This window comes from Panthera pardus, unplaced genomic scaffold (genome assembly GCF_024362965.1).
Source record: "Panthera pardus isolate Hobbes unplaced genomic scaffold, ASM2436296v1 HiC_scaffold_21, whole genome shotgun sequence".
In the NCBI taxonomy this organism is placed as follows: domain Eukaryota; kingdom Metazoa; phylum Chordata; class Mammalia; order Carnivora; family Felidae; genus Panthera; species Panthera pardus.
Genome location: NW_026526777.1, coordinates 26,322,226 through 26,347,445, shown reverse-complemented (window position 1 = coordinate 26,347,445; position 25,220 = coordinate 26,322,226). Strand labels below are relative to the sequence as shown.

Genomic DNA, 25,220 nt, shown 5'->3' with positions numbered 1-25,220 from the left:
AAGGCCATTTCCCCCATTTCTATCTCCCTTTCCTTGACGTTAAGACATGTTGGCTTCTTTATATTTTGTTACAGGTTTTTATTGGAATTTGGAGAAAGGGTGACTTAAGTGCCTGTCTGTATGCCTTTCTCCCTGCTGACGAAATTCTTTGGACCTGATGCAGTGGACACAGAGTTATTCAGAATAGTCCTGCACTGCTTTCCCCACTAGCCACCCCTCTGTAATCGTAAAGGTAGACTTCTAAGCTATCTAAAATTCTTTGTCAAGTACAAAGATCATATTTTCAGTGCTTTGTTAGAAATCGACAAATGGAAAATGGCTTAATTTCCACACAGGTTTATATTCATGGAGGGCTAATCAATGAAAATGTAGTATTAAGCTGGAAAGGTAATAGGTATGGATTTGTCACCAAATGACAACTCAGGTTTAGACTCAAATGTATACCTTTTCTCTTTTCATGCTGGTTCCCCATTTTCCTTTTAGTGCTTCCCTTGGCTAACCCACCGTGGGAAGAAGGGTGGTGGGGGAAGGACAGGGGAGGAGAGTTTACAGTTTGCTGCTTGGGGATAGAAAAGTGGTATGTTGTCTTTGGTCGATCCTCCCCAACTCCTGGCCTGCCACGGTTGCCCTTATGGTAGTTGACTGCAAATTATCTGTCTGCATATAGCTAAGTAATAAAGTAGAATATATTGGTCCGTTAAGGGTTCTTGACCATAACACAAATAGCAGAGATAAGTGTTTCCATCTTCATCAGACTTCTTTGGCTACTTGGGCCCAGAAAATCTATTAAGCAAATAGACTGTATTTTATCAAATCAAAGATGCCATTGAATTTGATAAGCCCTATTATTTTATGTACTACTAAAAAAGAAAAAGTGATGCCAGTTAGACTGTGACACACCATCAGTTATGAATTCCAAATCTTTACGAATCCCCTTTGAGTGTCTGGATAGCATTTCAGATGAGATGTGAGGATCTTAAGCCGGCAAGAGTGTTGTGAGGCTCCCTGAAGACCACCCAGTTTAACAGATGGTCGCGTCCCTGCCTCTTTGCCCATGAAATTGAGTTACGACTTCTAAACTTGAAGTGTGTGGCCTTTGTTCTGAAAGTAATCAAGTCTGCCTGTGTCCAGTCATTGATCCTGTCAGAGCCAGGCAATTAGCCACATTAAATACCCTTGACTTGTTCCAGGTAGCTACCTTCGCATTAAGCAAGGCATTTAAAATTCATTGAGCTCCAGTATCTCCTAATTTGGTATCTACTAATTTGGGTATGGAGAAGTAGGAAAAAAGTTACGGGCATCCAAGGACAAGAACGTTCATTTTTCAGAGGGTATGGTTTAGGCGTATAGTTAGCTAGTGAGAGACCATGAGTAAATTTAGTAGTTTTCAAATCTCATTTTAATTTTAGCTTCCTTTTTTTGCCAAATTTTATATTTCTTAATTAGTGGGAAAGAATGAAAGTGTTCTCTTTGCTTCATTCTTTAGCTTCTTGCTCAGTAAGAGAGTTAAGTTGTACAAAGAAATGAACTAAAAAGAAGGCAGCAGGGAAAAGCCAGCAATCAAAATTCCATCCAGATGAGATAGAATGCCACAATAATGAATTTAACTTTCTTAAAGATAGCTATATAAATCTTGACTTGAAAATGGCGGTTGTGTCACTATCATTGTAAAACTTGTCAAGACTTTCTTACACGTGGCTGTGGAATTTGCTCATATGAGAGGCTAGACCACCGATGGGGAATGTCCGGACTCTCACTAGCTTAGTGAGATGATGAGCCAGGGCCTACCCTCCCTTTTCCTCAGCTTCATGTTTGCCACGGAGTGAGTGTTAATTGGCTGCACTTGTCTTTGTAGGATGAGTGGCAGTGTACTGAGTGCAAGAAATTTAACTCTCCAAGCAAGAGGTACTGTTTCCGTTGCTGGGCCTTGAGGAAGGATTGGTATTCCGATTGTTCTAAGTTAACCCATTCTCTCTCCACGTCTGATATCACTGCCATACCTGAAAAGAAGGAAAATGAAGGAATTGATGTCCCTGATTGCCGAAGAACCATATCAGCTCCAGTTGTTAGACCTAAAGATGTGTATACAAAGGAAGAAAACCCTAAACTTTTTGATCCCTGCAACTCAGTGGAATTCTTGGATTTGGCCCACAGTTCAGAAAGCCAAGAAACCATATCAAGCACGGGAGAACAATCAGATAACCTTTTTGAACAGAGAACAGATACAGAAAACATGGAAGATTGCCAGAATCTCTTGAAGCCGTGTAGTCTGTGTGAGAAAAGACCACGAGATGGAAACATTATTCATGGGAGGACGGGCCATCTTGTCACTTGTTTTCACTGTGCCAGAAGATTAAAGAAGGCTGGGGCTTCATGCCCTATTTGCAAGAAAGAGATTCAGTTGGTTATTAAGGTTTTTATAGCATAGCTAACTCAGTGAATTGCAGAAAATATTAACAGGGCTAGGTCATGTTTCAAAATGTCAGTATTGAGCATCTCTACTCAGTGTAGCCCATTACATCTGTTTATTTATTTGGGTAAACATCTGTGTTCCCCAACATTTTTGCTTCTAAACTTATATGGAATTTGAGAATGAGTTCTTTAGAACTAGGTTGCCAATTTGGGGGACGCTGTTAACGTGAAAAGATACGTTAAAGATACCACTTCATTCTCTCCTCAAAGATGAGGATCTGGGAGAAAGCAACTGCCAGTACTAACAAAAATACATTAATTCGCTCACTTACCAAATTATTTGAAGATTCACTATTTCTTTAGTTAATGGTATTCCCCATTCTTTTTTTCTGTTAGGGAATGTTATTAGGCATTAGGATCCAAGGTGGCTATTAGAAAAATACTAAAGCTAACAAAAGAAATAATAATAAATTTGATTAGTCAAGGTATGTAATGCTATATAGATTGTCGCAGTCAGGCTGCACGATTCAGATAAGCTAAAAGAAAAGTCTTGAAAAACAAGCGCTTTCTCCATGTGTGCCTAGAACAATGGTATGGAGCATTTTTGCTAACATACTCCTAAAAGAATTTTGAAAAAGTATATGTAACCTTTTGCACATTTTACACCATGAGGTATGTAATTAACAGACAAAGTTTCCTTTCTGGTGAGTTGTAGACCTCTGAGTAGCCAGCCTAAGACAAGCAATGGAACATTTCTGTCTCCTTAGAATGTTTCCCTTGTTCCTCTTTCCAAGCAGTTCCCCCTCCATTTCGTGGCTCTCATTCTAGGTTAGCTGTCCTTTTGCACATGTTTAGTGTGACATCTAAATTTTAAAAATACCTTTAAATACTTAGAAAGGGTACCCTATCCAATATATTGTATATGTGCCTTAAAAACATTTTTCTCAAAGCCTTGGAGCTGTAGGTTTCGTTGATTAAAGTTATAGAAAAAGTCCTGTCATATAAAGTAGCAAAGCTGTTCTCATTTTAAAATTCATCAGCCAAATCAGATTTCACTTTCAGTCAGAAAATGTTTGACTTTATTTTTAAAAATAAATGCATTAACACATTTCTGGCACAACCGTCTCAATTACAGTTCTAAGGTAGGTAAGGCATAGAATTTTTAACCTAAGCTCCCTTTGCTTTACTCTGTCCTCATTATCTTCTGAGAATCATTCCTCTGGAGGTTTTTTGTTGTTCTTTTATTGGATGCCTCTAGAGGGTTTTTACATTCTGAGGCAATGCCCCATAGTAAGATTCTAGATGGGTGAGAGGCAGCCTTTCCTTTGGAAATAGGGAGTTATGGCGGTTGTGAAAAGGATAATAAGAAAAATGGTAGATCTGAAGAAGCCTTATCTGAGCACATTAATCTTAGGGCAGTACAAATGGAAGTTGAAGACCTTTAAGCTGATGTCTTTATACCTATCCCTGCCTGCTTTCTCCATGGAAAAATCTTGAAGTATGCCCAGGGGTATGCATATGAGATTTTGGCGACGAGGGCCCTACAATTAACAAATTTACTGATCCAAAAAATTACCTGGGTTGCTTGTTAAAACAGCCCAAGTTTAAAAAAAAAAAAAAAAAAAAGCCAAACTCAAACCCCCTCCCCCCACTTTGCCCTGGAGTTTCCATTTGAACGTGTGTTCCTGGAAGCTGATTCAAGTGGTCCACAGACCACACTTTGGGAAGCCCTGCCCTAGAAGGAAGGGTTTTCCCAGTTACAAGAAGTAGAATGAACAAGATCATTTTTAGCAGGATATTTAATTTTCTGAGGGGGAGTTTTGTTAAAAGTTCTAGAATTTTAAAACTAGAATGCACTCATATACTCAAGCCCCTGTTATTTTGCACTTGAGGCTAAATTTAAGGTTAAATGACTGTCAAAAGTCACAGCTAGTGATGCAGCTATTACTAGAATCTAGGGAACTTGTAGTAAGTCTCTAAACCATGCTCACTCTCTTGTCATTGTTTGTTAAATATATAAAGTGGGATGCTTCTCGAATTTGGGGTAGCTCATCATCCTAAAATATTGCAGAATGTGGCTTGCAGCCAAACTAGGACTTTAGAGAGAGTGATAACTTTTAACACTTTCTCCCTAAAGAAAAAGGCCCTATAAATGTCAGGCTTTCTTCTATAATCAGATGTCCTCCCACAGGGAGGACAGATAAAGGTGCAGAGGAGCCTGATCCATTGTCTCCAGTATTGTTCCTTCTTGGGGAAGGAAGTTAAGTTTCTGGCTCTCTCTAGGCATCAGGGACAAGGGTTTGTTTTCCTTCTAGAAGTAGAACGAGTCCTTTGAGTTTAGTGTTTTGTTAAACCATGGTAAATGCTCCACCACTCCTGCAATTTAAATGGCTTTTTCCCCTATTTTCTCTCAAGTACTACTCTCTTCATAATAGTTTGATAGCCCTCAATTTGGTTTGATTTTGCCAGTTCGGGGCTTTTGCAAATGGTAACTTAAAGGAGGGACAGGGAGAGTTGGGGATCTGCACTTGTACCCTCTGATTCCTCTTAGGAAAAGTTGCAGGTTTTTTTAGAAAATTAAAAAATGGGAAAATTTTGTGTTTGTAGATATTTGATGCCAGTTTTGGTACATCCTTGCCTAGCACAGGATCCTCTTTTGCTACTCAGCTTTCCTTCTCCCCCTTGCTCACCTGGGTTTTATACTGTCCCCGTTACCACGAAATACTTTGCGTAGAACATCCCAAGCTGTATGTTTGAGCTGTGAGTGGTACAATAACCTGGACTCGGGTTTCCTGGATCTCTGATGAGAGCCGAGAGCCGTGGGACTGACTGCAGCTGTTACAGAGAAACGAGTGATAGTATCTGCAGGAGGAGGCAGCTGGTATTTCTCGGTAGCTTATCTGAAATCTGGGATGCCGCTTCCCCTGCACATTGTTTCCTTCATCCCGGATCCCTATCCTGTGTAATCACCCCTGGGAGTGTAGGATAGCAAGTAGGACTTGTCATTCCTTGGGGTAGAATGGGTGAAGAGTCCTACAAAGGGCCACGTAACGCTATCAGAGCAGTTCGTTACCTGCATCTTGATTTGTTTTTGGTTTTGTTCTTTTTTTTTTTTCATGCTACTGCGGTACAGGTATATTTTACTCACTGCCGGTAAAGCAAGACATAGTTTGTACGTGAAGTCTTCATAGTTTTACTTCTGCCAGGTAAATTCCTAATTTCCAAACACTACTATTTATCTTTTAGTTGTATTTAGGGTGGACAGTGTGCTCTGGTGTTCTGGAAACAGTGCCAGTTTACCGCTCTTTTTTTAGCAGCCCGTCTGATTTGTCTCCTTTTCTCCCTTTTCACTCCCAGATGCTTGAGTGGAAATCTTGATTGTGAGGAGGGATCTCTTAAAGGGGGTGCCAGTGGAGTTTAACTTTTCTGCATCATGCCATAGATTTGTGATCAATGAAATCATACCATGTTAGCACCAAATTTCTTTTTCTCTTTCTTTCTCTCTTCTTTCTTTCTTTCTTTCTTTCTTTCTTTCTTTCTTTCTTTCTTTCTCTCTCCCTCCCTCTCTCTCTCTCTCTCTCTCTCTCTCTGTGTGTGTGTGTGTGTGTGTGTCTTTGTGTTTCTTTTTCTTTCTGTCTTTCTAAGTAATCTCTATCCCCAATATGGAGCTTCAACTTCTGACTGAGACCAAGTTGCATGCTCTACTGACTGAGCCCAGCCAAGCGTCCCGGCATCAAATTTCTTATTTTAATTACCATTATTAATATTTATGATCAGGTTACCCTGGACAGAAAATTCAGAGCAAAAGTGACAAATCTTAAGAAACAATGAATTTTTAGGTTACAGCTAAAAATGTCTCCTGTCTCATTAACTCCCTGTACTTGCACTGTGCTTATAATATTTGCTATGCTTTTGTATTAAATACTTAAATCAGACTTTATAAAAATCTTAAGACCAATGCATATTGCCATTTTTTCGTAGTCCATCTATGGAATATCACAGGTTCTCAGTCCTAGGCTTGAACAATGGGTCAGCGTCTAGCCAAGCCAGCCTACAAACTGCCATGAACTTTTCTAAATATAAGATGGAATCACTGCCAAGCATTTGAAATATGCAGTTGTGTTTTAATAATAATTTATGTATATTTAGGTGTATATAATGCTTTGTAGGACATTGTTTTATTTGTGAGAATTTTTAATGGTCAGGATCATTTGTAACCTTTTTTTTTTTTTAATGTCAACTCAATGCAATATTTGGCTCCTTTGAAAAGTCATTAATGAGAAATTGGTGAATGCTAGATCTTGGGTTCTGCAGAAGTATTGTGTTATCTCTTGGTTCTCTTTAGAAAGGAGGAATCTTGTTAACCAGTTATTTGCCCGGCCCCCCCCCCCCCCCCCCCCCCGCCCCGAGAGTTATGTGAACTTTGAACTATATGCCTTTAGATACTGTGAATCTGTTGTTTTCCATTTAGCCAAGTATCTACTTAAATTGTTCATCAGAGCCCTAAAGAAGAATTTACTTTGATGGTTCTCTTCATTCATGGGTGTGTATATATGTATGTACATACACTATCAAGACTGCTAATGCCTTTGCTGAAAATGGCTATAAAATAGGAACTAGCTGTGTTTAGGATCTGCACTTCAAAGAGAAAAAACCTGTAAGCTCTCCCCTGTGCCAAAAGCAAAAAGTGCAATGTTTACAAATGTCTGGAATTTTGCACTGCCGTAGGGTATGCTGAGGTTACTTTGCTGGAATGGTCCGGAAGGTGATTAATGGAGTTGCAGTTCAGCGTATGAGGAGAGATACTGAGGGTCTACAGCTGAACTGAGGTAGTGGTTCAAGTGACTCCCTGGCCTAATTTGGGGACAGTTTTTCCAGACTGCTTTGGGACATCCTTTCCGTGGACAGAGCTTTCCTCGGTCACCATTGCTACATTCGTCCTTTACAGGAGCCGCCAGATCTCTTCTCACCTGTGGGAGATTGTATCCTAAGCATTTTGAGATCTTTTGGTAGAATGAACGTGCAATCCCAAGTAATGCCATTACTGGTGCGTGTGACCTTGTTAAAGAAAATACAACCTTAAAAAACACTCGGGTTTACTGTACCTCCGTCAGAGCCTTTTGAATGACTGAAAATGTTACAGAGAAGTGTATCTGCAGCAGAAGTAGCTGATATATCTCTTGGTAGCTTATCCGAAATCAAAGATGTTGCTTGTCCTGCAGATTGTTTTCCTTTATCCAGGATCCTTATTTGATACCTTCTGGGAACATAGCACAGCAAGTGAGAGTCCTCATTTCTTGGGGTAGAATGGGTCAGGGATCTTGAAAAGGGTCAAGTGCTATAGAGTAATTCCTGTGTCAGAACAGTCGCTATCATTCGGCAAATGCTTTCTTGAAAGTTGACATAATCACTAGAACACTGACACCTATCAGGACACCTAATGTTTTATCCTAAGGCTTTTTTTTTTTTTTTTTTTTTTTAACAGCTACCTTGGCGTCCTACCTTTCCTCTTCCTTCTTCCCTTACTGTTGCTCTTTTTTCCTCAGAGTTCAAAGAGGTCTGCTTCTGGATACTGCTTTTATACCAAAGGCCTTCTGTATCACCCCCTGGGTGGTTGTACCTACAGTGATCTTTAGATAAGATTCCTCTTTTCCAGTCAGTCTGGGGGAGTGTTTCTGTTGGAGAGTTAGGTGGCAGATTCTAGCAATCAGGAGGGGAAGCTGTGACATCAGAGCTACTGTCTAATAAAAAACAACTCGTAGTTTAGTTTAGGTTTCCTTTGTGTCCATGATGGGAGAACAGGGAGGGCAATCAGGGCCACTGTTGTCTCCGCACTAAGAGATTGAGGCCAGCCTTCCCCTTTCCTACAGGACTTTTTTCCCCTTCAGTTTGCCTTGCTTTTTCACTCCTTTTAAAATAATCAAAATGTCTCCTTTTGGGTTTTTTTCTTTCCTCCTTTTAAAAATAATAGAAAATGTTTTAAAAGGGGAATGAAATGTTTCTGGCCTCCTCAGCACTTGGCAAGGTAGAAGTTGTAAGCAGCCTTTGAACAGGACTCTGTCCTTAGTCTGTAGGCACTATTATGTGCCTTTTGGGTAGAGATAAGGAGTAAGATCATTCCACCCTCTGTGGTCCTGGTCTTGACCTTCTTAAGCCTCAGTTTTTCTCATCTGTAAAATGAATACTTGTACTACCCTTTTTCTACCTCATAGTTTGTTATGGAGATAAAGGATGCGGGAGCAACCTAACCTGTAAATTGCTTTAAATAAGATGTTAAGAATTGTTAACCAAGCTCTGGGGTATGTATTCAGAATACCTCATGTTCTGGAAGCCGAGCACAAGCTCCTCTCTATGCCTGCCTAGCAGAGCCTATGTTGCTTCCTTATACCCATGCCTCTAGCCCATCTATTCTTTCCTTGCTATGAAGCTCTTGACTAGAAAAGAGGCCATCTCTAGGTTCTGAGAGAAGTGTGTGTAAATTTGGATAGTAGATACAACTGCCACGCTATGGTCTTGATCCACGAAAATTTTCTACGTGCACTTGAGTAGGTGGCCTAAAATGCACTGCCAATACGCCGAAAACAGGCAGTTTTCCAAATAACGTATCTCATCAGGTAGCATAACCGACAGGAGTGTAGCCAATGTGCTTGCATCGCGTGGAAGGAAAAAAGCAACTTCAAGTAACTGAATGTGGCCAGCTTAGTAAATGGGGAAAGGAGACAGCTTCATGTGTTCTCATCTAGTCCTTTTAAGCGCCAATAAAATAGCTCTGTATCTTTTTGGTTTTTGCACTATGTAATGCTTTTAATCCCTGTTGATTCTGTTGTGCCTTTTTGTGTATTAAATATTTTTCGTTTTGCCGTTGTGGTGTCATTATTGGGGAAATTTGTATATAACAGAATCTCACTTTTTGTTTTTATATGCAGTCTTCTGTCTGATTTGGGGACGGAGAGAATAGAATTTGCCATAGAAGTTGCTGTACTTAATCAGTAGTGACTTTGATAGTTTCCACCATTCACCTATTAGAGTATTGTATTTCATTTTTAGGTTCCCAGTCCTTCAGTTTCTTTTTAAAAAAAAATTTTTTTTTTAACATTTATTCATTTTTGAGACAGAGAGAGACAGAGCATGAACGGGGGAAGGTCAGAGAGAGAGGGAGACACAGAATCCGAAACAGGCTCCAGGCTCTGAGCTGTCCGCACAGAACCCGACGCGGGGCTCGAACTCACAGACCGCAAGATCATGACCTGAGCCGAAGTCGGACGTCCAACCGACTGAGCCACCCAGGCGCCCCGGTCCTTCAGTTTCTTTTCTGAAACTGAAAAGATTTTGCAGAGTCGCTCTGAACATTGAGCTAGTTAGGTCAAGTGGAATTTCCCCAACTATAGCCCTTGAGAATTAGAGAATGTATCATACCTGCATGTCTAGGGTGATTTGAGACAAGCCTGCCTTCTAGGCACCAGTCTGTACCTAACTCTTCTGAGCCCACGACTGTATCGCCTTGTCTGTCGTTGCTACTGGAGAGATTTCAAATGGTGAGGTGACAGATTTGCCTCTCCTGAGTTGACGGAGACATGCTAGGTGCAGGCTTCTATTTTGTGTTTCGGATTGGGGCTAGTTCAAGAGGTAGTGAGGGTTTGCCACAGAGTACACGTTAATTTATCACTTCCATGCCTAACGTTTGCTGAGGTTTTTAGATTGGGGGGATTCTAGCCCTCCTTGAAAAGCTAACGAAACTTAGGAAATTCTTATAAAAAAAGCACATTTTACGTTCATTTTCAGTAGCTTCATTGAAACCACTGGTCTGTGGCCCTCCTGTTCTGTTCTTTTGAGGGATATCAAGACAACCTGTCCACCAGAGAGCTTGCTAGCCCACGTTCTCAGAAGGTCATGTCCTCCCAGCTGGGACCGTTAAGGTGAGTGAAACTCAGGTCAGTTGTCCTGAGCTCAGGGCCACTGCAAAACAGACACGGATTGGTGTATGCTGCACAGCTGTTGGGGACACACTTCGGAGGCTGTCTTATCTAGAGTTATGTAATATGTACCTGTATGAGGAGCTCCTGGGAGTGTGGGGTGATACTGGAAATACTGGGGATAGCATTTAAAAATGAAAAAAAAAAAGGAGGAGGAGCATTAGAACCAAGGATGAAGCCAGTTTCCGTGTCCACAACCCTTTCCACGTTTTGTGACCCCTTTAAGGTACTTTGTGTGGATTCCAACCGCACAACATGTTTTGTTTCCTGGATTTTTGCATCCTACTTAACCTGGTGCTGCAAGCTGAATCATTGTTGAATGTAGTCTGGGGCTAGAGTAAGGCGAGCTGAAACTAGTCACTGATTCAAATTGGCATTCGCAGACAAATGCCTAGTTGGTGCTTGATGGCTAGAATTTTTAAGTTTATTTTTTGGAGAAAGAGAGCACAAGTGGGGGAGGGGCAGAGAGAAGGAGACACCGCATCCAAAGCAGGTTCTTGTGTCATCAGTGTAGAACCCGATGGGGGCCTCCAACTCGAGAGCCGTGAGATCACGACCTGAGCTGAGATCGAGGCAGATGCATAACTGACTGAGCCACGCAGGCACCCCCGTTTGCTAGACTTTGCACAAATCCACGCTCTAAAGGTATCAAAAAATCAGTGCTATTAGAAAGATTGCAGGTCATTATGGGTTTGGGGATGCAGGGATAATCTCACTACATACCTTCCCAACCCTGAACTCATGTGGTTAATACTTTCTTTTTGCTTTGTTTCCTCTTCAAAATAAAGCATGGGAGTTCAATTCGGTCAATAAATACTTATTTGATGTTAATCTGAGCCAGATCCTGCTTGGCACTGGGAATAGCACAGTGAATCAGGAAGCTCCCTCAGTTGCCTGCGGTCTGCGCTGGAGGTAGGGATGGGGGCAGTATGCACACGGGCCAGGCAGCGGCAGTGGAGGAAGTGGCTTTGGTGGTTCCATGTGACCGGAGCCAAGGGTGTGATGGGAGAAGTGCCGAGAGACGGCCCTGGGGTGTGGTGCGGGTGGGCTATGCCAAGCCAGGAAGGTTGAACCTTATCCTGAAGACAGTGGAGAGCCATTTAAGGATTTTAAGCGGGAGTGTGACATCTCATTTGCATTTTGGGGAGCTTTGGGTACATTGTTGAGAATAGACTGAAGTGCCAGGCAGAAGCAGGGATAACAGGTCCTGGCAGCAACCTGGGCTGGAAACAATGTTCCTAGAGTGATGGCAGTAGACCTGGCAAGAACAGTAGATAGCACTTACTGAGCGTTTGGTGGGTGCTGACTGGGCATTTACTAGTCCCATCAGGTATTTAAGGCTTAGAGGAAGTAAGTAACCTGTCTGAGGGAATGAACCTAACTGACAGAATCGAGTCAGTGGTTAAAACTATTGTGTCTGAGACAAAAGCCCAAAAGAAGAAGTATAGGGAGTTGATGGAAACCCAGGCGGAAGGGATGAAGGGACGCACTTCCTGAATGAATGCCTGGGGCTGTGAGGGGAAAAAGGGAGGAGTCAGGGATGGCTTGGGCAGTTGGTGGATGGCGGTGCCACTCACGGAGATCAAGAATATGGTAAAAGGGTAGGTTTGTGGTGGTGGTGAGGTAGGAAAAAGTGATGAGTTTTGGACGTGTTGACTTTGTGCGTATGAGAGATCCAAAGGGAAATGGAGACACCTGGGCTGTAAATACTAAGCACCTGTCACTTATCTTGTGCTTTGTAGGTCCCGGGGACGCTGTGCTGAAACTGAGGAACGTGGTCCTTGCTCTCGTGGCTTCGGGAAACGGGCTAGGCAACACGTAGGGTTAGTGTCGCGCGTGTTCTGTTGGGGGCACACGTGCTGCTGTGGGAAATACAGAAGAGGGGCCTGATCTAGTCGAGAGTTCAGGAACAGCCTCCTTGAAGAGTCGAGAAGCCGAGAGCTCAGGGAAGGACGGGGGTTGGGAGATGGGGGAGCATCGAGGTAAGAGCAAACAGGCAAGGGCCTTGGAGCTCATGGTATCTGGCAGACTGGAAAGTTTAGTGTGGTTGAAAGCAGGGAAGGAGAGTGCAGTCCCGCGGGGGAGGCAGTTGGTGGAAGGGTTTGAAGAGAATGGAGGAAGTCCGAAGCAGGAAGTCTGGGGAAGAGGAGAGAACAGACTAGAGAAACTTGCTAGGTGATTGCCTGACACTAGCGGGTCTCCGGACCAGGGCTCCTCAGCCTTAGCACGATGGACATTTGGAACTGGGAGATTTTCTGTTGTGGGGACCGGTGTCCTGGGCATTGTAGCATCCCTGGCCTCTATTCACTAGATGCCGGTAGTGCCCCTTCCCCAAGAAAAACTGTCCGCAGGCACTGCCACGTGTCACTTGAGGAGAGAATTACCTCTGGCTGAGAGCCAGTAAGCCCAGCCGCTGAGCACTTCAGGAGAAAAATCATACAACTTGCAGATTGCTGTTACGACGCATTCACATCCCCAGCCTGGGCTCTCGGTTCTCCCTGGTTCTCCCGTTCCCCTAACAGTTGATGTTTCTACCCTCGAAGATAGGAAGGAGAAAGTGAAGACAAGTTATTATTTGACTTCTCTAAGTCTCAGCTTCGTCATGGGATAATAGATGTTAAGTCAGCACCTATGAAGTGTTCAATAAATGTTATCTATCATCATTATTTCTGGGAGGGGCTGATAGAAAATGGACAGGCTGAACGAAGTTGATAGATGGTATGGTAGGAGTGGACTGAGAGCAGGAACGACAGGCCGCTGTGTTCCGAGATAGATTGATGTTCTTTTTTATTTTTTAAGGTTTATTTTTGAGAAAGAGACAGGCAGAGTGTGAGCAGGGGAGAAGCAGAGAGAAAAGAAGGCATAAAATCGGAAGCAGGCTCCAGACTCCGAGCTGTCAGCACAGAGCCTAACGCGGGGCTCAAACTCGCGAACCGCGAGATCATGACCTGAGCTGAAGTCGGACACTTAACCGACCGAGCCACCCAGGCACCCCTAGACCGATGTTCTAATCAAGACTTCCAAGATTGTGATAGATGGTGTCATCAAATCATCTGCCACTTCTCTCCACCACGCTCCAGAGAGGGTGGGTAGTGCTCCGTGCCCTGGTGGCACCAGGCCTGTCCATGAAATGTCAGCGGGAATGAAGTGTACTGCTTCTGAGCAGAGGTTCGGGGGACATTGCGAGGGTCAGTCAGGGCTTCTTCCCTCAGCATGAGGCTAGTGCACCCCAGAATGAAGGCTGCCCTGTAGTCTGGCTCCAAGATCGACGAGAACAGGGAGCAGAGCTGCGGCTGTCCTGCAGTGGGCAGAGAAACAAGACTTGGGGGGTGTGCTACTGACTTAGTCTGAGCGGACTGGCCCAAAGGTGGGCAATCCCAGGTGAGGGTAGGTCCCAGGCGTGGCATGGAGTGAGCAGTTCAAGCATCGTGGAAGAGGAGTTTTTTGATGTTGAGTTGGTCAATGAGGGAGGGTCCTATGAGGCTGGGGGTGTTGGATGGGTCATTCCTGTGGCGTCGATATCACCCAGAATGTTGGCAGGATTGTGGGAACCCAAAATCAATAATGAGTGAGCAAAATATCTGGAAGGTAAGCAGATGGCACTATAAAGGAGGTCTAAGTCTCAAAAGAGGAGAGATTTCTGTGTGGAGGGATAGTAGTCTGGGTGCGGTCAGGGGAGGCCCATCTCCTCTACTGAAGGTGCGTGAGGTTTGGAGAAATGATTGCCAAGGTTCCTTGGGGGAAAGCCAGGTATCTATCAATGATCTATTTGTTTTTGAGATAGTGCGAGCAGGGGAGGGGCAGAGAGAGAGGGAGACACAGAATCTGAAGCAGGCTCCAGGCTCTGAGCTGTCAGCATAGAGCCTGATGAGGGGCTTGAACTCACGAACCATGAGATCATGAGCCGAAGTCAGACACTTAACCGACTGAGCCACCCAGGTATCCTTTAAGGCTTAAAGAAACAGAGGAAAGCAAAAGAGTATATGGATGCAGGCAGGGGGATGTTTACCATGAAACAGTTCACAGAGTCGTAGTTTGTAACTTGCTTGGGGTCAAGGGGTGGGTGCTCTGGATCGCCTCTTGAGAGAAAGGATATATACACGCATGTCAAATCTTACGTGCAAACCCAGGAGGTTTTGACTACAGTTTAAACTATAACTAATGAACGCATTTGGTCTGGGTAACCCCATCTTGCCTCCTCGCACTCTGGGACTCTTCCCTTCATCGTTAACCTTTAAAAGAGTCACTGGTGGGAAATAAACCATGCATTCGAATCAAGTTAAAGAAATGTGAGACTTCCCGGGCCCTAAATTGGGAAATTTTAACTCAGAAACTCCAGCTTTATACTGCTCAAAACTGGGTAAAGCTCCTACCTAAATATGGGATGCATTTTGGCAAAAATTGCATCCACTTTCATCTGTGTGTGTGTGTGTGTGTGTGTGTGTTTGAAACACTTGTAACCATCGGGATTTCTGGAATCCTTGGCACTGAATCAGAATTGCCAGTTAGCTACTTGCTGGGTGACCTTCGGCAGTTCACTTAATGTCTCTAAGCCTCAGCTCACTGATCTGGAAAACAGAGCTGATGGACAAATGAGCTAATGCACGTGAGGTGCTTAGCACCTGAGACTTCCTTCCACTTGCTTGCATCAGAGCTGGGGAGGCGGCTTCCTCAAATAGGAGCCTCAAATCTCCGGCTTCTAACCAACAGACATAACCTGCACTGTCCACCAGAGGGCACCAGTAACTTGTAAATCTAAGAGGAATGTTCCTTTGCCCTTAATTGAATCTGCCTGAGGATAACCCCTTAGGTTCAAGTCTTTATTTAAATATTCTTGCTCTTGGTGCCTGAAGGAATCATTTGCAAGATTCCTCAAAATGCAGAAGGGAAATCTGAAGTAAGAAGTTTAGGGTAATTGGTGCTCTTACTCTACATCAACCATCAAGAGAGTTCTATTAACGTTTTTTTATTTTGTCCATTTCTACCATCCATTGTCTGTCTCTTCAGACTATCTGTAACCTAGTTACAAATTATTCTCTCAGTAATAAGTTGTTGCTGTTCCTTTCTTCCTGGATTGTTCCAATGAACTGAACTGCTGTTTTTCCCTTTGATGTGCAGCCTCCCTCCTGTTTCCCCTAGTCATGGCCAGCCTTCCTTCCAGCAGTGGGGGCTGGGATCCAGTTCTGAGCCTCTGCCTTACTGTTGAGCCTCAGAAGCCATTTCTCTAAATCCCTTTGAGGTGAGAGTCTAGTGATGGATGGGTACTCATCACAAGAGGCTGTGTTCTGGGGGGGAAAAAGCCCTTTCTCCATCTGAGGAGGGGAACAGCTAGGAAAAGTTGAGGCTACCAGCCACTAGAGCCTTCCTCAAAATGTCATGGATTTCAGGGGAGCAGTGATATCCAGGGTACCCACTGCTTACTCTTTTTTTTTTTTCTTTCTCTAATTTGAGAGAGAGGGAGAGAGAGCAGGGGAGAAGGGCAGAGGGAGAGAGAATCTTAAGCAGGCTCCATACTGTGTGGAGCCCCGACACGGGGCTCAGTCCCGTGACCCAGGGATCATGACTTGAGCTGAAATCAAGTCGGACGCTTACTCGACTGAGCCACCCTGGCGCCCCTGACCATCCCCTTGTCCAGATGGGTTGTCATGGCTGACGTTTGCCGTGTGCTTCGTATTGGGTCATCTATCCGTTTGGTTTTATGTCATGTGATCTCCACAACAGCCCTGTGAGAGAAGTGTGGTGTTGGGCGAGTGGAGTGGACTACCCCCGTACAGAAGCACAGAGAAGCTAAATGAAGGACAGGGAAGACTTCGCCAGGGTTCCGTTTCAGTCAGCATTAGAAGCATTCCACAAGGCCAACTTTTGTTCTGTTATGTTTTGTTTTGTTTTATGGATTGTCCCTTGCATAGCAGAATATTTAACATCTCTGGCCCCCAAGCCCTGTCGTTAAGGTACTAATTATACCTTCCAGAAACCCCAGAAGGTACAGTACAGGTAGGTGGTCCTGCCACCTGTTAGAACCACTGACTTATATGTATGGTCACAGGAAAAAGGAGGGTTAAACAAATTGCTTTGCTCCTCTGGTTATTTTTATGTTAATGAAGGTCACTAGATGAAGATAACAGAACAAGAGGAAGGAGATCCCTGGGGGTGAGCAGAACTCTGTAAGGGAAGAGGCTATATTATAAAGGAAGGGAATGAGCGCTAGACCAAGGCGATCTTCCTTTCTAATCGCTGCTAAAACCCGGAGCCTGGACAGAGTCTGGCCTCTCAAACTCATACCTTTAGAGACCAATCAGTTGTCGCAGACCAGGACGGCAGCCGGGTCAGGGGACAGAAGGGAGTGCTGGGGCTGGAGCCGTCTGGACAGCCGGGCCTACACAAAGGGTGTTTTCATGTGGTAGCGCGGGCTCATTGTTGCCAGCCTTTCTAATATTTCCAGAGAATCCACCAGGCCAGATTTTTAAAGGAAAGCTCTCTATTGTAGATATGGGATGTAAAAGCAGTTCTAACATTCGTTTGGCTGATGGATGGCTGAGTTGGTTGAGCATCTGACTGTTGATTTCAGCTCAGGTCATGATCTCACAGTGGTGAGACTGAGCCCTGCGTCCTGCTCTGTGCTGCTGTGGAGCCTGCTTGGGAATCTCTCGCTCTCTCTCAATAAATAAATAAATACAGGGGCGCCTGGGTGGCTCCGTCGGTTAAGTGTCCGACTTCGGCTCAGGTCACCATCTCGCGGTCCGTGGGTTCGAGCCCCGCGTCGGGCTCTGTGCTGACAGCTCAGAGCCTGGAGCCTGTTTCAGATTCTGTGTCTCCCTCTCTCTGACCCTCCCCCGTTCATGCTCTGCCTCTCTCTGTCTCAAAAATAAACGTTAAAAAAAAATTAAATAAATAAATACATACACATTAAAAAAAGAAAAAAAAACATTAGGTAGGCCAAGAAAAAAAAATTCCTGCAAGTGAATTTGGATCATCTTGACTTGTGAGTCAGGTCGTCTTTGAGAGGCCATTCCCATCAAAGGTGCCACAGTGTATGTCCACCGTGCTGGTGACAGAAGAGATACAGGTTTCAGTATACACAAAAAAGAATTTCCTCCCCATCCCAGCTGCAGACAGCCGCAGGGCAGGCTGGGCAGAGGACGAGTGGGCATTCCTAGGGGCAGTGGGACCCCCAGAAGCTGAAGCAAGGATTCCTGTGCGATCTTTGGTCCTTTCTGGATCTGAGATTCTGGGATCCTGGGGTTGTGATTCCTCGAAGGCAGAGCTGGGAACATGGAAACTCTAGAGCTTGGCCAGCGCCTGGAGTGTGACCGGCTCAGGCCCTGTCCTTCCCCCTGATGTATAGGAATGGGGAAGAGCTGTCCCTGGAGTCCCCGCTCCCTAGAGGCCCTTTGTCTCGGTTCTCATTACCTGCAGTTTTACACATGCAAGCTGCTCTTACTGCCTCTCAGCCAGTGGGTCCCTGACACCAACTGCAGAGCTAAACAGCCAATTTTCCAGCCCAGCTGTTCTGCTACACTGACTTTAAGCTTAAATGCACTTTTCTTTAAAAACCATCAGGAGCTGTCTCCTTCCCTCTGCTCATTTTCTTGGCGTTAATCCAGCAGAAAGCAGGTACTCAGGATAGTAGTACTTAATACTTAGAATGCTGGGGCCCGTAGGTCCTCCATTGGACTCCACCCACCTTCCCCTTTAGGGCCATGATGGGACGTCATCTGGTTTGTAATGGAGCTCCCAGTGCCAGTGCCTGTGCCCTCCATGCTCTCTGGGAAGGGGTCTTGCTCTCTGGTTGGGCAGCCTGTGCCTTTAAAAGCAGTGCCTTTGCTGGTTTCTGACTTGCAGCAGTGGGATAGTCAAATGTGGGGGAGGAAGCAGGGCTCTGGCAACCAAACTCCTGATGTGGAGGAGTTGAAAAGCCAGGCTGCAAATGTTACTATCTAACATTGCTGGGAAATCTCTGTTCCCATTCTTCAGATCTAATCCGTCTTTGGCTTCTCAAGTCCGTAACCCTTCTCCTTCTGGGCTTTGCTTACATCCCTACATCCGGCATTGGGGCAGGCTCTCGGGAAGGGAGGTGGTCCCCAGCCCTGTTCCTTGCCCTTCTGGTCCATGTGCCAGCATAGACCAGGTTTTAATGAACCTCAGAATCTTCTGTGCCACAGACGGGGAGGACCGTGTAGGTGAAGGCTTTCCACAAGCCATGGAGCACAATGCATGGAATAATCTGGAGACTCGCCCCAGAGAAGGTCCTGGCTCTCCTGTCTTAGCCTCCCTCTGGCATCCCCAGGACTCAGTCCGTAAGTCTCATTTTCTTCTCCCGTCTCTCTTCAGCCTCACCTCTGGAGGCCTCGTCCAGGTTAGGTGCTCATCCTCCACCAGGACCCGGGGAACTCTGATCGGCTGGGGGACTTGGGAGGCGGTGCTCAGCATGGCCCTCAGCCACTTTACCTGTAACGCAAAATTTCAGAATTGTGAATGGGATCGGGGCTCCTAGATTTTAGGCTCTCACAGATGAATAAGATAAACAAGAACAAAACCCAAGAACAGCAAAAGCCGGATCTGTATTTATGAGATGGAGACTCAACCTAGGGTTTCCGGCCTTTATTTCATCAAACGAGTACATTTAAAAAGCAACAACTAGTAACTACTGTCTATGACCACCATGGTTTCAGAAAGGAGAGGACATACGAATGCCATGAATGTATGAAGGATGTACTCTGCAGTGAAGGACTGCCCTTTGAAGGGCATCCTAGAACTTTGTGGGGAAAATGACCTCATTCTTGGTTTTCGAAAGTCATCCCAGAGGTGACATCGTTGTCACGGACTTCCTCCGCCCTCAGATGCGACTGGCCCTGGACAGGGTCCCCCTTCCCACTCTCTATGTCCATCTCTGTCTTTTCTGCTCCGTCATGAAAGGAGGGTGATTGTCATGTTAGGAAAAGTTGTGAGAGCCTTTGGAACGGGCAGAAAAGATTGTTGTCGGCTGTCCTGTCTGGTTCCCTCTGGATTATCTTTGTCTTCCTTGGTCTTTGAGCAAAACTGTAGAAAACCGATAAGAATGCAAATGATTTTGCCCGAAGACATACAAATTGTGTCCAGAGGAAATGCAACCGATTATTGCCCTGCAGATATCGATAAGTTTGCGTCTTTGGTGCCTTAGGTGCAGTTTCCTGATGGCTTATGTATGTATCTGCTCTGGATTCTCCGAGCACCTGTGACCTCTTACTAGTTCCCTCATTAATTGTTGAGTGAAATGAAATCATTGACATGTGTTACTTTTATATTTGCACAAGGGTCTTGATTTGACCTTTAGCGCAATTGTCCGTCCTCAGCAACTACCGCTGAGAGATGTTGTAGGAGTGGAACGAGGTCATGGGTAAGCATACACCTTGCCTTCCGCCACTGGGACAATCCGTGCTTCCTCCTGCTTTTGGAGCCCCAGGGTGCCCTGTGTTTTCACAAACAAATCAACAAACAAAATCTTCTCATTAAACTTTTCACATTGCAGTATTAGGGACCTTGATGTCCCCGGGACTTGCACATGTCATGAGAGGATCTGGGGAGGAGGGAAACAATGCTTACCCAGAGGTCTGGCTGTAACGGAGGAACTCCAGGGGAGCACAGTGCCTGGTGCTGTGGGTATTTGGAGCCAGGTGCCTTTAAAATCACCTGTCCTGGGGCGCCTGGGTGGCTCAGTCGGTTAAGCGTCCGACTTCAGCTCAGGTCACGATCTCACGGTCCGTGAGTTCGAGCCCCGCGTCGGGCTCTGGGCTGATGGCTCGGAGCCTGAAGCCTGCTTCCGATTCTGTGTCTCCCTCTCTCTCTGCCCCTCCACCGTTCATGCTCTGTCTCTCTCTGTCTCAAAAATAAATAAACGTTAAAAAAAAAAATTAAAAAAAAATAAAGTCACCTGTCCTACTGGGGTTCAGCTGCTGAGGACAGTTTGATATCCTTCCCCTCACCCTCTTTCCAGTGTCAGAGGCACCAGCCTTACCATGCTAAGGAGGGTCGTTTCAACCTTGTAACCAGGATCTTAAAATATATACGTTTTAAATCTTCTCCTGACATCTGTAAGGTGGGTGTGTTTATTCTTGTTCTTGATGATGAGCTAAGACAGGTTAAATGTCTTGCCCAAGGTTGTACAGCCAGGAAGTTGTGCCAGGATTTAAATCTAGGGTCTGAATTCGGAGCTGTGGATTTGAGCCATGGAACGGTCCTTCTGGTGAAAACTCTTTTCCCTCCCGGTGCGCCTTGGTGGCTCAGCCGGTTAAGCGTCTGACTTCGGCTCAGGTCATGATCTCACAGTTCATGGGTTCAGGCCCTGCATCAGGCTCTGTGCTGACAGTGAGGGGCCTGGAGCCTGCTTCGGATTCTGTGTCTCCCTCTCTCTCTGCCCCTCCCCCACTCATGCTCTGTCTCTCTGTCAAAAATAAATAAATGTTAAAAAAAAAGAAAAGACTCTTTTCCCTCCCCCAATCCCATCACCACTGCTAAAATCCTGTGTTACACATGGGCCAAGGCATTGCTCCCGTTAAAACGGAAATGACCTGGAAGGCATAGCACACTTGTAATGAAAATAATGTCAGTGACAAATCGATCCAAGGGTTAGGGCACAGCCAAAGAGGAGCAGGGGCAGGTGAGCCGGGAGCTCCCTCGGGCAGGGGCCTCTCTGCTCAGTGGGGATTGAGGCAGGGAGGGTGGGGGGAGATTTGACCAGAGAAGGAAGAAGCCAGGGAGGGTCAGACAAGTAGGTTGGTGGGAGAGCAGTGAGCACTTACTCCCTCTCTCCTCAGACCCTGATAACTGGGAGAAGTACGCAGGCCTCAGGAGCTGAGGAAGGCCAAACCCGGTCCCTGGCTTCCTGAAGGTTAACCAGTCGGAGCTCCTCCTGTGCGTTGTCCTGGAAGATTGCATGGCCCGGGCCAGGTGTGGCAGGGCTTGTGGACGCTGGGATGGCCCTTGATGCTATGGGTCAAGGACGATGAGTGAGGCCAGTGCAGCATTTCTGCCAAGCTGGAATATAGGAGGCCTGGGCACATGAAGTCAGGTAAGTGGGTGTCTTGGTGATGGATGGGAGTTTCCCGGCAAGTGTGACCTTCCCCTCCGCTGAGTCCAGCTGGACCAACCCTGTGGCTCCAGGGCCCCTTGTCATCCACTGATTGCTTTGTGATTAATGCACAAGTCCCTTATTCCCACCTCGTGTCGCTGCTCTATGCTCCCCCAGCTCCCGTGGTGGACCCTGCTGCACTTAGGCAATTTACTCAGAAATGATCGTCCCAAGAATCTCTCCGCATGCTTGGTGGGCAGGTAGTAACCGACGTCTGTGTGTGACTCCCCTGCAGAATTCAAAACCAAGGACAGACATGCCAATCACAGCATCAGGGGAGAGACTTAAAATACCTGCAGTGAGTAAAGCAGGGCCCAGAAGAGGCCAGGATCTGTCCTGCAGGCATCGCCCCTTCTTCTCTGCACATTTTTGGGCTCAGCAAGAAAGCCATGAGTTTCCACCTGGCAATCATTCACTGGGGCTGCTGCCTGTGGGTCCCAGTGCCATTTCACAAAGGACAGGCAGCCTAACCCTGGTTTGTCTGGGAACCAGAGAACTGCAGAGGGAGGAGAGGGGCCCAACCCTCCGGTCCTAGCACCAAACCAAGTGGACCCCCCACCAAATATACAGAGGGCGAATGGTCCCGAATGGACAATCCACTTTTCAAACAGTGTTTTCACCTTGGCCTGGGGGCCCAAGCACGTAAAGTGGGTTTCATGCTGATTTGGCTGCATGGACTTTATAACTTAACCAGAGTAGGAGAGACCGAATCACATGCTGTTAACAGTCATTCATTCAGCAAATATTTACTGACTCCCAGACAGGAGAGAGGGCTGGTTTGTGTCAGTTCGCTGTGAAGAGCAGCATGTTCCTCATGCCTTAAGCGCTACTCCTTCGTGTTGTCGCAGAACGTTTGTCCCTGTCCCCCATCCCCCGGAGCGCCTCCCTACCTTCCTCAACAGGGCAGATGAAAATGTTTTTGTTCAGGTCAAGAAAGCTTTCTAAGGTAAAGGATGGGGGATAAAGGCTCTATTTGCACAATAAGGCCAGGAAAATTTGTGAATTCCTTCCAGGGCCAAATGGGAGCTTTGGAAAGAGATTAGTCTTGGCGGTAAGGTGTATTTGACCTAAGGCTTTTTAGGAGGAAGCGGGTGCTGTGAGGACGGGAAGGCTGCAGTCAGAGCGGGGAGGCCTCCTGCCAGCAGCTCTGGGCCCCTGAGCTCAGCCCTGGCCTCTGCAGAACTGGCGGGCACCCCTTTCCTGGTACTGCACCGAGGACGAGGGCATCCAAGGAGTGCCATGTGCTTACCCCCTCATTCCCTGACTCTCTCCGCTTGCTCCCTCCACACCCCTCTCCCACCGAACTCGCCCCTCCCCATCGAGGCTCCATGCCCCCACTCTCATATGTGGCCTGGAGAACCGTGCACAAGGGAATGCTACCGGCTTGTGGAAGCAGGCGTGGCCAGTGGGCTGAATGAGTGTGCCTACCACCCTTTGGAAAGGAGCCCTGGCCAGCTGGTCTAGCGGGGAAGTGGTCATGGCAGTGATAATGGCCTGTGCTTGCAGAGTGTGCTCTTCTAATCAGATATTTGCTCATATTAGTTCATCAACAACAACCCTGTAAAATAGGCCCGGTCATGACCCGATTTGACAAATGAATAAGCTGGGGCACAGAGAAATGACTTGCCGGGTGTCACGCAGCTAGCAAATGGGGACAGAGATTCAAATCTGGGCAGTTTGCCTCCAGAGTCCACCTACTTAACGACTATCTATTCTGCCCTCCTAGATGAGCATTCTCTTCTGTTAGGCTGTTTTGGATGTGAGTGACAGAAATGCGACCCAAGGACAGTCCAGACAGAGCAGCAGTGGCAAAGGCTCAGGGCCCAAGAAAGAAGGTGTGTGGTCAGCGAGGGATGTAAGTTACTGGGAGCGGAGATGGAGAGAAGTCACAGCAAGGGTCTTCGGTTGAGTCAGGTGCACAGAGGCAGGGGCCTTGCAGCAATGATCCAGAGCTGAGGACACTGGTCAACTTGTCCCTGAGGCTAGTGGGGAGGAAAGACACCAGGGAACCAAGTGTGGCCTGGAACCGGAGGTCTCCTTGGCCCGCGTTCCTCGTCCACTCTTCTACTTCTGACTCTCCTCTTTACTCATCTACTTTTTATAGTTTTCTGAGTCTTTTTCTGCTTCCAGCTCCCCTGGAGAGCCAGAGCTCCAGGGAAGGAGATTGGATCTGTCTCAGCTCTTTGCGGAGGGCGGTCTCTGGTACAGATTAAGCATGTAGCTGGACACCCATCCCCATCTACGTCCTGTTCTTTTAACGAAAGATTCAGCGGTTCCTGGCTGGTTCAGTCGGTAGAGCTTGCTACTCTTTTTTTTTTTTTTCATAAAATGTTTTGAGAGAGAGAGACAGAGACAGACAGACAGACTGCAAGACAGGGAGGTTGCAGAGAGAGAGAGGGAGACACAGAATTCGAAGCAGGCTCCAGGCTCTGAGCTGTCAGCACAGAGCCCGATGTGGGGCTCGAACTCACAAACCGCGAGACCATGACCTAAGCCAAAGTCGGATGCTTAACTGGCTGAGCCACCAGGGGCCCCAGAGCTTGCTACTCTTAATCGTGGGGTTGTGAGTTCCAGCCCCACGTTGGGCATAGAGATTACTTAAAAACAAAACAACAACAAAAGATTCAGAGGAGGGGTGCTGTGCCCGGGGCTGAGGGAGTGGATCCATGGATCAAAGCCTCCTTTCTTGAGGGAGTCTGTTTTTTGATTTATTTTTTCCTCCTTTGCTACTCCCACCCCTCCCAGTTTTACAGTTTGAGTTTTCCCTGACCCTCCACAGTGAACTGACTTAGAAGACAGAGCTCCTCTCCTGCACATCTAGCCACCCACGTACTGAATGTGGCTTTGGGGGTTGGAATGGCAAGATGGCCTGGGGGCCTGGACAAGCCTCTTATCACACACTGGGTGGCTTCCTCTCCCTGCTTCTGCATGTGAACTTGAGCAAGCCATTGAAACTTCCCAGGCTTCTGCAGCCTTAATGTGTCAGGCAAGGTTGTCTGTGACCACCCCTCCCAACCTCACACATAGGGATTGACAGGACAGATGGAACCGATAGGAGACCCAGTGAATAGAAGCCCAAGTTGTCTCCCCCTGAGATGCCCAGGTCAGAGGGCTCACATCCCCCCCCAGCAGAGGGTCCAGCTGTAAGTAGCTTCTGGCTGTTTACCTTGGCATCTGTTAGGCTCCTGCGGTTGGGGCATGGGGGAGACACCGGAGAGGGGACACTGGAGAGGATACAGTGGCAGAGTGGGTAGGGGAGGGGTAGAGGCTCTGGGTCAACACACTTGGTGGATATGGGGCAAAGCTGCCATGAATACAGTCTCTTCCTCCTCTCCAGCCAGCTGCTGTGCTGACAACCAGGGGCAGATGGATGAGGGGCAGATCTGTTTGGGAAGCAGGAGGCAGAGGGGAGAGGGCAGGGCAGAGAGCAGTGCCACCAGCCAGATATCGTGGGGCCCGTGTCCTAGGAAAGGCAGGGAGGTCCTGGCTTGAGATTTGGCCTTGACTCCCTCTGCTGAATGCCTGGGAGCTCCTGAGAATCGGGGAGAAGGGTTCTTGGAGACCTCAAGGGCAACTTCTTTATTCCACAGTGAGGGAGAGCAGACCGGGAGAGGGAGAAGGTCATGCTCAAGGTCTCAGAGCTTGTGGATTGCAGAGCTGAGAGCTGATCTGTTCACTGAGGGTTTTAGGCATTTCTGATCATCTCCCAGAAGGGTCGCCCCCAGTCC

At 46.5% G+C, this 25,220-nt stretch overlaps 1 protein-coding gene and 1 long non-coding RNA gene across 2 annotated transcripts in view; both read left to right on the top strand.

The window, feature by feature from the left end:
* Nucleotides 1-9,272, top strand: part of MDM4 (MDM4 regulator of p53) — a 42,202-nt gene extending 32,930 nt beyond the window's left edge. The window contains exon 11 of the mRNA XM_053909018.1: nt 1,856-9,272. Coding sequence (XP_053764993.1) covers nt 1,856-2,428 — 573 coding nt within the window. The 3' untranslated portion in view covers nt 2,429-9,272. The remainder of the gene's footprint in view (nt 1-1,855) is intronic.
* A 1,066-nt stretch (nt 9,273-10,338) lies between these two features.
* On the top strand, nt 10,339-17,060 carry LOC109257051 (uncharacterized). Its single transcript, XR_002075900.2, has 2 exons — nt 10,339-12,208; nt 13,185-17,060. It is a non-coding gene; the product is annotated as an uncharacterized LOC109257051 (long non-coding RNA).
* The last annotated feature ends 8,160 nt before the right edge of the window (nt 17,061-25,220 follow it).